This window comes from Varanus komodoensis, unplaced genomic scaffold (assembly GCF_004798865.1).
Source record: "Varanus komodoensis strain SLA01 unplaced genomic scaffold, ASM479886v1 scaffold1, whole genome shotgun sequence".
Taxonomy (NCBI): Eukaryota; Metazoa; Chordata; class Lepidosauria; order Squamata; family Varanidae; genus Varanus; species Varanus komodoensis.
The window spans coordinates 27,733,093-27,747,024 of NW_025335268.1; the positions used below are offsets into that span (position 1 = coordinate 27,733,093).

At 40.0% G+C, this 13,932-nt stretch overlaps 1 protein-coding gene across 3 annotated transcripts in view; it reads right to left on the reverse strand.

The window, feature by feature from the left end:
- The window catches only part of TAF5L (TATA-box binding protein associated factor 5 like), a 19,791-nt gene continuing 5,859 nt past the window's right edge, over positions 1-13,932 (reverse strand). For all 3 annotated transcript variants that reach the window (XM_044420655.1, XM_044420638.1, XM_044420647.1), the window contains exons 3-5: positions 11,790-11,894; positions 8,120-8,844; positions 1-5,573 (exon numbers count right to left, since the gene is read on the reverse strand). In XM_044420655.1, coding sequence (XP_044276590.1) covers positions 4,776-5,573; positions 8,120-8,844; positions 11,790-11,894 — 1,628 coding nt within the window. In that variant the 3' untranslated portion in view covers positions 1-4,775. The remainder of the gene's footprint in view (positions 5,574-8,119; positions 8,845-11,789; positions 11,895-13,932) is intronic.

Sequence of the window (13,932 nt, forward strand, 5' to 3'; positions counted from 1 at the left end):
TTATTCTGAAAACATCACTACATACTTTTATTAATAAGTGGATCATGAGCTAGAAATGCATAAAAAATGTAGCCTTTACCATTTGATATATACAGCTTCAGTTTGTGGTATTGTTGCTGTTGTATCTTCTAATTCTGAAAAGCAGTGAAGAGGATGCAGTTTTGGCAGTCCTTGTAAAATTCTGGCCCGTTAGTATATATCAAGCTGACAAAAAGATTCCAATTTGGCCTCAAACCAATATTGCAAATTCAAAATTCTTACGTTTGCAACAATGAACACATTTCTGGCACTAGCATACAGTATTTAAGTTAAAACAGATTATGCAAAGATGACCTACATAATATTAAATACCAGTTTGGGCCTGATAGCTGGAATGGTCAGAAGGTGATGAAAATAATTCAAGATATCAGTGCCAACTACCTGCAAACCACAGATTCTGTACCTTAGGAAGGCAAAACAATCTAACTGTATTTCTCATGTGCGATATGATATAAAATACTATCAACAAACTTAGAAATATAATGCAAAATTACTGCTTGGTATACAAGAGCTCATCAATGTAAATTTCCATTGTGAATTCAGTGCCTTTATAATACTCTGCATGTTTACTCCAAAATTAGTCCCATTAAGTTCAGTAGAATTTACTCCCAAGACAAACTGCATACTATTAAACACTGCACCTAGTGATTAAGATAGAGGAAGTTTCTAAAGCCAAAATAATTGTGATTTTGTACAACAGCTAGAACAGTTATGAGGACCCCTAGCTTTAAATTGCTCTATGTTTGACAGCTACTTTACATATGAAGCAAAAGTGTTCAGCAGCTGCAGCCCAGTGTGAAAATACTGGGCTCTTGAGTATGATTTTCTCTAACGGATTAACCATTGTACAGCAATTATTTTGTAAATTCAATATTGAACAGGGAAAGGAAATCCAAGTTTTAGCTATAAGGCACATTGCAAAATACTCACTTTGATCTACAAATCTTCCCATGTAACAAGCTGTAACAGGTGGTCAGCATGGTGAACAATCATCATCATTTTACAAAGACTGGATTTGTGCCTCTTTTAAAATTCTTTGGCAGTATATGGTTAACCTGAATGATTAAGGGGAGGTCTGCACCTGTAAGACTATTAATTGGGAGGTTGACATCTACTTCCACCATGCAGGGCTTCCATCCTATATATAATTACAGCTGAGGACTGGCCTACTGGGACAGACGCTGGCAGGGCTTATCTGTGCATTTAATGATGCTGTAGCACAGCAGTCCTGTAATAGTCCAGTTTTAGAATCTGGCTCATCACAAGCAATGTGACACCCAAGACAAAAGCAGGCATTTCACATGGCTCAAAACCCCCCTCAAATTAGTAATACAGCTGTAATGGGGTACAATTATGCCCTAAACATTTGAACTCATTTGCTGTAAGAACCAAGACAGCAGATAAAAGTGGAAGAGAGAGAGAGTACAAAAACATTTAATGGATGACACTGAGTAATTTAGAAATGTCATAAATGGTGGTCTAATTTTTGTTGCAGCATGTTGAATATTGATTACAATACATGCAGTTCTTTGAAAGATGCCATATAAATGCCAAGTATTATTTTAACCCTTTAAAGAAAAAATGCTTTTGAAATTTAAAAAGACAACAGCAACACTTTTGTTCCTGGTAAGTGAAGTTATTCTGTACTAACTTTTATTTAAGTTAGTAAGGAATAACTCTGAGAGAGTTTCATCTTGTTGTGATGTTTTTTAAAGATAGCAATCAAGGAATTATTCAATAAAGAACCAGCTTGTTCTTTTTCTTAGTGTGGAAGTGGAAAATGCTAATTCATAGGTAGGCACTCTTTGTTTTGATACAATTTCCCCCCCCAATGATCCCTAACTCTTTGGGATTGCAACTTCAACCCCCTAGCCCCTTTAAAATAGCCATGTAAAAAGTATTTGAGTAAAAAGCATGTGAAATCTCCCTGATCAGTGTATAGACAAAAACTGAACACAGAATGGGTAAGTTCTCACACAGAGTTTATATATGATTTTGTTAAACCTATGTGCTTTCTGCTTAGGTAAACTGTTGCCATTAAAGTAACACAGGTATTAGTGCTGTTCTCAGCTTCTAATGTTAGCTGCTAGGTGATCTCCCCATCCTTCCAAAATGCTCACAATTTGAATGTACAAACTCCACATTTTAGGAATTACTGTTAAGTTTGGAACCACATTCTATATCCTTCCATGAAATTATGGTCATTAATAATGAGTGTGTTGTTTCAGTGGGAATGCCCAATCAGCACATTAGTTGACAATTGAAGTTTGTAAGCCACCTTGGGTATCTTGGAAGAAGAAATAATGGTGAAGAATGAATGAAATGCTATAATAAATATAGTTCAATGGGAGTGCTCATTAATGCACTGCTGATATATGAAACGCTATAATACAAATAATTCAATGGGAGCACTCAGTTAATGCACTGCTGATACAAAGGAGAGCTCACATTATCTGTTTTTAGCCTTACAGTTGTCATGATAAACACTGGAATGTGAACCCCAATGGAAAGTATTCAAGACTCTTGCAATTACATGCATATGGAAGTTTACAAAGTTTGTGCATGATTGTACAGTAGATTATTAGATCTAGAGCTTAACACACTTCCCTGGAAGTTAAGTGTTAATAAACACTACCAAGCAAATGCACTAGGATCACAGGGTAAGAAAATGGACACCATCCCTATGAGTCAAGCTTCCTGTTGCTGGCCAAGCTTCCTGTATCACCTCCTATTCCTTACACACAAGCTCACAAGACTGGAAGGGCAAAGTAGAACATTCAGTTGTCAGTCCAAGCAAGCGAGATCAACTGTGTTTCTTGCAAACCTTAACTCTTCATTGATGCTTTGGCGAGCTCTGTTGTGATCTCTAAATTTCATGCAGATCACTTGGCAGTGTTTGATTTAAAACCGACACATCTAGGCTCAAATCCTTAGCCTGGCTTTTTGGTAATGGAAGTCTGTGTATTGAAGGGAAAAATGAAAATGAACCGAAATGAATAGTTTTTTACACCATCCAGGGTACCACTTTTTTTTCTGATGAAGAACTATAAATCAGTTTCCCTGCCACCTTGCAACTCCCATTAGTGGTAGCCAGCATGGGCAATGATCAGAAATCATGGAAACTCTAGTCCAAAAATATCTAGAAGGGCAGAGGACACACTTCTTTTTCAAAGTCAGGTACCTGAAAAGGTCAGCATCTTTAAACAGTAACAGCCTGCAAAACAGCCTATCTTCCTGTTTTAAAAAGTATACAGATGGGAACCACAAGGCAAAATTACTTTTATCTGCTTAACAACATCTAAAACCATCTCAATTTCCACACAGAAATACCAAGCATCTCTTTAAACTAAATGCTTTAATAGAAAAAACAAAAATACAAAATCTCTTTCCTGAAAGCAGAAATATTCAATCTTCTCTTAGAATGAAGACATAAAAGTTGTTTTCCCCACCCCACCCCACACATTTTGCATGCTCACACGCTTGTATGAAAACTTCATGAAACAACTTATTTCGATATTTAGTGGAAAACATCAGAAATTGGCAAAGCTCCATGTTTTCACCAGTAATAATTTAGTAATACTATTTTCCAACCCTCTGGACACCTTTGTCCAATATTTAGCTGCAGAAAATATTTTTGGTGAGGTGAAATGTGTCCCTTTCTATTAGGAGTTGAAACATGCTGCTACAAATTTAACCATGTTTTGCACATTTTTTCAGCAGGAAAGCTACTATTACCTCATCAGTCAAATATCTAGCATTTTGTATCACCATCACAGTGCAACCAGATTTGGAATAATCCCAGATCTCTGAACTAGGAACAGATACAAATATTATAGTCAACATTAGGAATCAAATCCAAATTGTATCTTTTTGTAGAGACAGCATTTGTCACATACATTCAAAAATAAAAATACCATGGCTTGGATCCAGACTTTGCTCCTGCCAATGGAGAGGGACAGGTGCTATTTTCCACAGCAGCTCCTTGTACCTTCCGAAAAACTGCCCTCTGGAATAGTATAACAGATGGTACCTGCAACTACAGGAAGGCGTGGGCACTGCCAAAGGTGGTCTTCCTGCTTCCACCAGGCTTTTGATTATGCTGGATTAAAGCCTTCTGTAGATGGAAGGAGCCCTACTATTCACAGAAGGTAAGAACTGATCCAATCCCATGGCTCTTAATCTAGCAAGCTGGAAGTCACCTCCAATGTCATTTTAAACATAATTATAATCTTCCTTATGCTTAAGAGTATTCTTAAAACAAAATCTATTTTTCTTTCCAAGAAGCAAGGGTTCTGGTCCCACGGAAACGTCAGTGGGAAAGCCATCAATTGAGCACAATAGTTGATACAGACACCCTCATAAACCTTTGGTAAAGGTAATTAGGATGCGCCCATTAATGCAAAAATATTTAAGTGCAAATGCCCAGTTGATGGTTTTAATTGCTTCAACTGGCTTTTGGCTATTCTTGTAGCAAAATTTTCTGAGTTGCTGCCTTTCCCCCATTCTTGTCTTGTCCTTGCACCATTAACACACACAAGTATAATAATGTTCTCTGTTGCTCTCCCTGCCCCATCTTTCTGCAATAACATTAGTCATGTTCAAATACAATATTTCCATCATTCTGGACATGCCCACCAATGGGAGAAAGAGAAAAAATTCACAGTCAATTATATATAATCTCAGTTTATAATAGACTCTTGCTTTCAATAACACCCCCACCCCAATTAAAAAAAATATTAATGTTCCTGATTCTCTTGTGCAATTCCAGTCACTAAAAGAAGGTTACAAGCCATGAACTGTACACTCAGTACATTATTTATCTGTCCAGTATATACACCAACTAGTTCACTGGAAGAGCCATCTACAGGAGCGTTGCAGTAAGTGTTTCGAATGTCCCAAACCCGAACAGAGTTGTCCATTGATGCAGAAGCAATCAAGCTACTGTCCGGACTAAATGTAAGGCTGGTGATATTATCCGTGTGCCCTCTCAATTCTTTATAAAGCGTGCCAGATGCCAAGTCCCATAGCTTTAACCGCTGGTCTTCGCCTGCTGAAGCCAAATACTTACCATTTGGAGAAAATGCGAGAGACAGTACAGGGCCCCGATGACCTGTAAACAGGCGTACTGTGTTTCCTTGCTGGGTACTCCAGAGCCGCACTGTTTTGTCTGTGGATCCTGTTGCTAAATAGTTAGAGTTGGGGTGAAATTTAATGCAGTCCACATCCGCCAAATGGCCTGCATATATCCGCAGTGGATACGTCCGATCAAATGACCAGAGTCTTGCTGTGCGGTCATGTGACCCGCTCGCAAAGTACAAGCTGCAAGGGCTGATGTCCAGGTCCCACACAGGGTAGGCATGTCCTTGGTACAACACAGTGTTTGTAAAACATCCAAGGTCCCAGTATCTGATAGAAGTGTCTTCAGAACATGACAACAGTCCTGAGCTGTCTGACAGAAACTTTGTGCTGTACACTGGTCCGCAGTGTCCTCTTAGCATCTTCATTTCTGTACCCACATTATCATCTTCTTCATCCTACATGCAGGAATAGACAAAGTTGTCACTTTGCTCAGCAAACATACTTAAGAAAATTTGTCTACTACCAAGAATGACTTCATCATCCAACATGTGTAGCATAACGTGCATGACAGGACTATCTCTGCAGTGCTTGTCTGTAGCATATCTTGTAGCTACCTAAATATTTCAAATCCCAGAAGTTCCACTCATTTTTATAAGCTAGAACCAAATATTTAGATGGATTTTTTTCAGGAAGACCTTTAGTTGTTGGTGATTTTAGTGAATGTTGATAAAAACACTCTTCTTATAATTTAATACTTCTGGCTTTTGCTGCTCTGTTTCTTGAAGTACTGATAATTTAGTCTTTTCTTGTATTTGTATTAATAATACATATATATTTTAAATTGGTTAGCTACCTAGAATGTTTTGGAAAAGCAGGCCTCAAATAGTTTAAATAATACAGATTAATATGCACATACAAAGTTTATTTGCAATGGCATCATAATCTCCACATTATTCTCATGTCTACAAGAAAGGGTTGAGTATTTTTTTGAAAGCCGTTTGTTCAATGTACTTTAGTCCGCTGAACAAAAGGGTTTAGCTGCACCAACATCCTGAATTCTAACTCAGACACAAAAAATACAACAGCAGAAACTGATGGTCATTCAATGGATGTTGGGGAAAGCAGCACTTTTTAATGAATGCCAAATCACTTGAAATGCAAGAAAAATAAGGAGCTACCTAGCTCTCAGGATTATAATAAAATAGTACTCCTGAAATCAGAGTTTTAGTCATTTGCACCCAATCTTTTATACTGTGTATTTGAGAGCCAGAATGGCACAGCCATTAGAGAGTTGAACTGGGAACTTGGAAGATCTGAGTTCTAGTTCCCACTTGGCCATGAAAATATGGCATCTCACTATTTCATATCAATGAGCCATTATGGCATAGAGGTTAGAGTACTGGACTGGGACTTGAAAGATTCAGGTTCTAGTTCCCACTCAGCCATGAAGGTCACTGGATGACTTTGGACCAGTCACTGACTCTTAGCCTAATCGACCTCAGAGGTTTTTTGTGAGGATAAAACAGAGGGGAGAAAGATAACATAAGCCATTTTGGGTTCTTTGCAAGAAAAAAGATGGGATATCGATGTGTCCATGTGTATATCTATTATAAGAACCAGCCTACCATAGCTACTGTGGCTTAGTCTTTTCTTCTTTTTAACTTCAGAACCTCTGGGGTCAAACTGCATACAATATAAATACATTTTAAATATTTATATTACACTTATAATATTAATACTTTTAAGTGCCACATTAACTTGAAAAATTCTGTTACATAAAGGTGTAAGATGATAAATCTTCCTATCTATTCATTCTTAGCTGGCAACAAGGAGGACATTTGGAATTTTGGAAATATACTGTATACTGACAGAAGAGACATTTCCACATATTTATACTCTAGTTTTAATTTAAAAAAAATCTTTAAGAGGATAAGCTAAACTGGCAGCTGTCAAGTAATACAGAATATTAATACACTTATGTGGTTCATATGATCAAAATGAGCAGCATGGCTTACATAAAGAGAATATTGGGTTGTATTCCCATGGTGCTTGTCTGTCAGTGGAACAAATACTGTAGTCTGTTCCCTGAGCGTCCCCGCCCCCCCTGCTCCAAACCTGATACAGACAGTTGGGAGAACTGGGAGCATCATGAGATGAAGACAGAGTAAGGGAAAGGCCTATTGTGCAAGCAGAAGTCTGCTCACACATCATTTTTTGATACTGTCTTCAACTGAGTGTTGTCTTCAACTGCTTCTTTCTATAACCTCTAGCATCATTACATTAAAATATTTATGCTTCCCACAATCTACTTTCCCAGACTATTTCTCCACTCTGCTTTTTGTTTTCTTCCAACTTTATAGCTTTTCCCTTGCCCCTTATTTCTCTGGCATGCCTCCAGCATTATTCTCACAAAAGGGCCCTTGGACTGAGGCCTCCAGTGGCAACTTTACCTTTGCATGGGCATGTAAAGAAAATATAGTAGGGATAAGAGTAGCTGGTTTAGTCAGACATCTTCTCCAAGGCCACCCTCATAGACAGAAGGAAAAAGTAATGTAATGGGAGTTGTTTTTATAACAGGAGTGAAGTTTGAAAGATTAATAGTCAATATAACTTATATGTCTGTTTTTCCCTTCCTTTGACTCATGTAACAACACATTTCTGACTTTGAGAAGATGGTTGCATTGATATAAACACATGTGAAGGTTGACACTGCTGTCCATAGCGAGGCCTTGCAAAGGTTTGCAAAGACATAAATGTGTGTGCATTGTTAATGGAGACAAGCAGCAGAGAGCTGACCTGCCATATTGCAACCAAAATGGGTGTATGGGGAACTGACCCTAGCTAAAGCTGTTGCCATTTGTCACTTTTGTTAAGACTGACAGGCAGAAGGAAAGTACCACTGAGGCACTTTCCTTTTGCTTGCCTTTAACAACTTCGATACTTCCTCCCAGAACACCCATTCAACACACCCAAATGTATAAGAGTAGCAAAATTCTCTGACCTCCTCATCCAAGATATCACAAGCCAGGCGGATTCGGGATACATCTACCAGATGCGGCTCAGATTTCAGTTTCTTGGCCCGCAAGCTCCACAGCTTCACACAGGAATTGTCAAAGCCAGCAGCAAGCAGCTTGCTATCTGGTGAGATCTCAGCTGTGTTTAACAACTGCTCCGTGTTATAGAACGCATAGAAACATATTGTGGTGAGAGAAGGTGGTCCATCTTTGACTCTTTTAATGCTATCCTGCAGAATGTCCAAGGCTGCCTCGTTCTGCAGGATGGAAGCAGGCATGTCAGTGGGTTCCAGACCATTGCTCTCACTGCGTGAAGAGCCACCACTAGCATAAAGCTGGTAGTCCATCCTCTTGGCTGGCTGCACATCTAAGTGAATATGCAAGGAGAGGACTTTGCAAAGAGCATTGTTGTTGTCACTTTGGAGGTAGCGAAGGAGAAAGTTGTAGCTGTCTTCTTGAAGACGGACGACATACTTGTTGTCCAGAAATGCCCGGAGCTTGAAGTTGGACAAGATGTCTTGAATTGTGAGTGTGGTCTGTAACTGCTCAATTATATCCTTCTGGCTGACGTTCTGCAAGAACATCCCATGGAAGCGACTATAGAAACTGTCCACTGTGCTCTTTAGGCCATTCTGAACCATGTGAAGATGGAGGTAGACAAAAAGGGGGTACAGAAGAGGCATCACTTCATGGCTGTGCTGGGAATCTGAATCTAAACATCAAAGACAAAAAAGCATCATTTTATCCTTCATGGCTCTTAACTGGAATTACAATGAAAGCAAGGTGGAAGTACAATGAAAGCATTTCAGTCTGGCTTCAGGCCTGGTTATGGACTGAATCTGCCTTGGTCGCCCTGTATGATGACCTGTGCAGGGAGAGGGATGGGGAAGTACATCCCTGTTGGTTCTCCTGGACCTCTCAGCAGCTTTCAATACCATCGACCATGGTATCTTTCTGGATAGGCTGGCTGAATTGGGGATTGTAGGCACTGCTTTGCGGTGGTTCTGCTTCTGTTTGGCTGGCTGATCCCAGAAGGTGATGCTAGGAGATTATGGCTCTGCACCATGGCAGTTATGCCATGGAGTTCAGCAGGGCTCTATTTTATCCCCCATGCTATTCAACATCTACATGATATCCCTGGGAGAGGTCATCTGGGTGTTTGGGATGACTCCCAGCTCTACCTCTCTTTTACATCTAATCCAGGTGAGGCGGCGGCTGTCCTTAACCAGTAGCTGGCTGGAGTGATGGGCTGGATGAGGGCCAATAAACTGAAACTTAATCCAGGCAGCTGGAGGTCCTGTTGGTAGGTGGTTCAACTTCCCGGATAAGTGATCTTTGCCCTGTTCTAGATGGGCTTTAACTCCCCCTAAAGGGTGGGGAGAGCGGTTTGGGAGTGTTCCTCAACCCAGAGTTGTCCTTGGAGTCCCAGATGACTGCTGTTGTGAGGAGCGCTTTCCTTCAGCTTCAGCTGATCCACTCTTACTTGGATGAGCAGAGCCTAGCAACAGTGACCCTCCCCCTCACGATTGGACTACAGTGACATGCTGTATATGAGCCTACCCTTGAAGATGGTCCAAATACTTCAATTGGTTCAGAATAGAGCTGCCAGGGTGTTAAAAGGGACCGGTAGATACACACATACAACACCGGTCCTTTACCATCTGCACTGGGTTCCAATTGAAGTCCAGGCCCAATTTAAGGTGCAGGTGATAACTTATAAAACCATAAACAGCCTAGGACCTGCATATCTGAAGGAGTGCCTCCTTCCATATATACCTGCCCGCCTCCTAAGATCTGGGTTGGAGGTCCTTCTTTGGGAACCCTCTTTGAAGGAGTTCAGAAGAGTGGCTACCCAGAGAAGGGCCTTTTCTGTGGTGGCGCCAAGGTTATATAATGCATTCCCTAAAAAGCTGTACCTAGCGCCAACATTTTTTTCCTTTGAGTACCAGGCCAAAACCTTTTTATATTACTGATGTTTTAAGTGTTTTAAGATGGGGTTTTATTTGAATTTGTTGCCTGATGCTTTACTTTTACTTCATGGCATTACTGTTCTTGGATTGTTAGTGAAGGATGGTATATAAAAGCTGTAAATAAATAAGATAAGCCGTTTTTCTAGGGCAGGAAAGGGGGGCATGTGGACCTCTAGCTGCTGCTGGACTGGAACTCTCATCATCACTGACAAGTGACTGTGTTGGGTGGGGCTGATGTCCAACCAAGTTTGAGGCATCACAGGTTCCCCAACCCTGTTCCAGAGCATCTGCAAATAGCTTTTTCTGTTTCGGAATGGCACAACATGACCGCCAATGTGGCGTTCATAATGAGGAGACTGACAGGATCTCCAAGATGCATATGAGAGCCCTCATTTATGTTGCCAGCCACACTTTTGGGGTGGGGGTGGATGGGTGCTACTGAAGATAAGGTTAGAATATATTTGACCCAGTTTGGAGGTGAAGAACCTGGTTTCAACCACGTACGTTTAGGGGCATGGCATCAACCTTGGAGTGAAACACAAATGTTCCAAAACATCTCTCAAAATGTTATGCTTCACAGTTTCATTTCTGTCTTGGGTTGCTTGTTCTCTGTATCTCTCAGAAGTAAATCCCACAGCATAATTTACTGTTTGCTATCTGCTGCAACAAGCAGGGCCATCACCACCCATTCTCTAAGAGAGATGACATTCTACAGAAGATTAAGGGTGCAAGCTTTCCTAAGACATTAAAAAGCCCTACAACTCCCAGCACCCCCCAGCTAGCTGTAAAAAGGGGACTTTATTTTTCTCCTATTCTCTTCTCGTTTTAACACCTGTCTTTCTACAGGTTGTCCACTGAAGTCAGTCTTCTCAAACCATCCCCAGCCAGCATGGCCTCTGGCTGGGGGATAAGCTGCCATCGAACACACCTGGTTGGCACCAGGTTGGCAAGGCTCATCCTGGGGAAGCGTGGGAAAGCTTTAGCATAATATCCGCAACAAATGAAACAATCAGATATATATATTCTTCCTTCAGGTAGCTAATTGTTTTGCACATTTTTCTCCAGTTCCTTATCCCAGCCCCTCATTCATTCTTCTATCTTGTTGTGGTGCTAGGTTCCGATTTGAAGGACTGACCAGACAGTCAAAGTGCACTCCTTGCTGTTTAAAGTTCAAAGAAGCAGTCAGGATAACTTAGCAGTGCTCTTTACACCCTACAGTGTCTCCGAAAGTTCTAAATGCTAGGAAGTGGAAAGCATGCAGAAAGTGTGGTGCGTTTTGTAGGACTAAAAACATATTGCAAGGCCATTGGTCGGGAAGTGGGAGGGCAAGAAAGCAAGTAGCCAGTTACTTGCCTGGCTTTCCCTAAATTTATCTTCCTGTCTTACTATCAGTGATAGGATGCTAATCTGTGCTTATGAAACACTGAGAACCTGATGTTCAGATGTAGGGTATTGCTTCATTACTCCATCTACTGCCTTGTGGGGGAGAATAAAGTTGTGAGAGAAGACAGAATTAATGCCACCTAAGCCATTCAAGAAGAAGCAGGACAAGGGACAGAAAAGACTGGGCATAGGACAGGAGGCCAGAAGGGGGAACCCACTTTCTGTTCCAAGTAGCTCAAACTGAATCTAAGTTCAGTATGTTCCTCCTTGGCAAGCATATACTTCTTTTCAACTCGCTACCCACCTGTAAGAAAATTACGCAGTCGCCCAAACTGTACTTCATATTGTTGCGGATCTGCTAGGCAGGGTGCAGCAGAGACAATGTTTGCACAACCCGATTCAGATTGAACTAAGGGATGAAACAAAGGTTAGAAACCACTGAAAGCTGTAGTATAATACAATACTGTTCCATACTCATTCACACATGCAAATACTTAGAAAAGTAGCGGCACAAGGATCTTGTCATGGAGTTAACAGAAAGGTACTCTAAAATCTGGATAAAAATAACAGGGTACATTTGATGCCCTTGTATGAACTTTTATATTCAAGATTTTTATGCTCAATTAACAGTATTATTCTTTCTTTACTAAATATGCCTGCACAATATCCACAAAGATATTGCATGTAATGTTTTTAAATTTTAATTTGAAATTGTAACAGGTAGTTTTAATCAATTTGATATCATTTATCATTATTTCACCTTTTAATAGGTGGAATATTTTAACCTATGGTTCTGTTTGTAAATTGTTTATTAAGGACAAGTTGGTCACTGATGGTAATAAATTGCTGCTGCTTTACTGAATATATTATTTATGTATATCCCACTTTCCCCCTCATAACAGACAAAGTGGCTTAAATCATTCTCCTCCTCCTGCTCTAAATCTTATCCTCACAATAGCATCCCTGTGAAATAGGCTGGGTTGAGAGTCCGTGCCCCAAAGTCAGCCAACAGGGAACTTGAACCCAAATTGCCTGAGTCCCAGTTCCACACTCTTAACCACTATACTGCACTGGCTCTCATTTAATGTAGAATCACTTAATGCCTCAGTGACACTAGCAATAGACTAGACCGATTCATGTATTTAGCATCCATCATGAACACAAATGGCATTTTAATTGAATTCTGGAAAATGGGACATGACTAAAAAATATGTTGCCCTTCTGTGTGAAATTTATCGTGTGATACAGAGTGAATTCACATGTGAAGAGATTAAATTTACAACACAAAATGAATACTTGTGGAATGTGCTCCCCAGAGAGGTTCGCCTGGAGCCGAGCCTATATTCTTTTCGGCACCAGGTCAAAACCTTTTTATTCAATCATTACTTTAAAAATTAACATTTTAATGGTTTTAACAGTTGCTTTTGATCTGATTTTTTATTTTTACTGGTTATTTATTGTTTTATTTTATTGTAATTGATTGTTTTAGTGTATTCTGATTTTAATATTGTAAGCCATCCTGAGATGTCTCACATATAGGACGGCATATAAAAGTTTTAAATAAATAAATAATTCCATTCCTGAAATAGTTAAGTCATGATAAACTGCCATCTCAAGACCTTGTCATCTGACATCATTTCAGAATACTTTTCCAACTCAGGCTATTTAAATTTCAGTGAAGACAGCTACTGTTTACAGAATAATCAACCAAGAGCCACAGATTGGACTGGATTAGCAGAAACAGGTAGGGCAGTGGTCTGGCAGAAGGATATTTTCATGTTTCCATCTCTGACCCACAGTATGCTTCCCCTGAGTGCCAGAGGGCCCTGCTGTATTAGATGGTCTGTGGGTCACAGGACAGAAGTGAAAGCAGTGGGGAGTGCTTCAAAAATCAGGTGGTGGGATCTTCTGACAGTTCTACTCTTCTTTGTGGAGCAGGTGTACCCATCTTTCATTCCTCTTTGTGTTCAGTATCTCTGCCAGGTTCTCAGGATTCCTTTTTGCACCACACCTACCCAATTCAGCAGGGTCTCCAAACACTCAAGAGGTATTTGAGGGGGCTCAGTGGACTGCCAGAGAACAGAGGTATGGGGAAATCACCTTCTACCAGACTACTTCCCAGTATGTTTATTTGGATCCAAGCCATTGTAACTATTTCCCTGACAATCTTATCTTTTTCTGAACAACTGTGTACACAGTATAAGCTTTGGCCTCAACTAAATTCCACTGCTGCTGTTAATTTCTCATTGTTTCAGATTTTCACTAACCCTTCTCTGTATATAATGTCTGATCCTAAGACTTGCAAAATTTGGATTAGAAGTACCATTTGCTGGTTCCATATAATCAGTATAGATATGCTTGGAAGTATAAGCAAGCCAGAATAAGATCAAAAGCATTCAACATTAAGGGTCTAGTCTATATTTTAAAAATCATTATTCTACTAGACC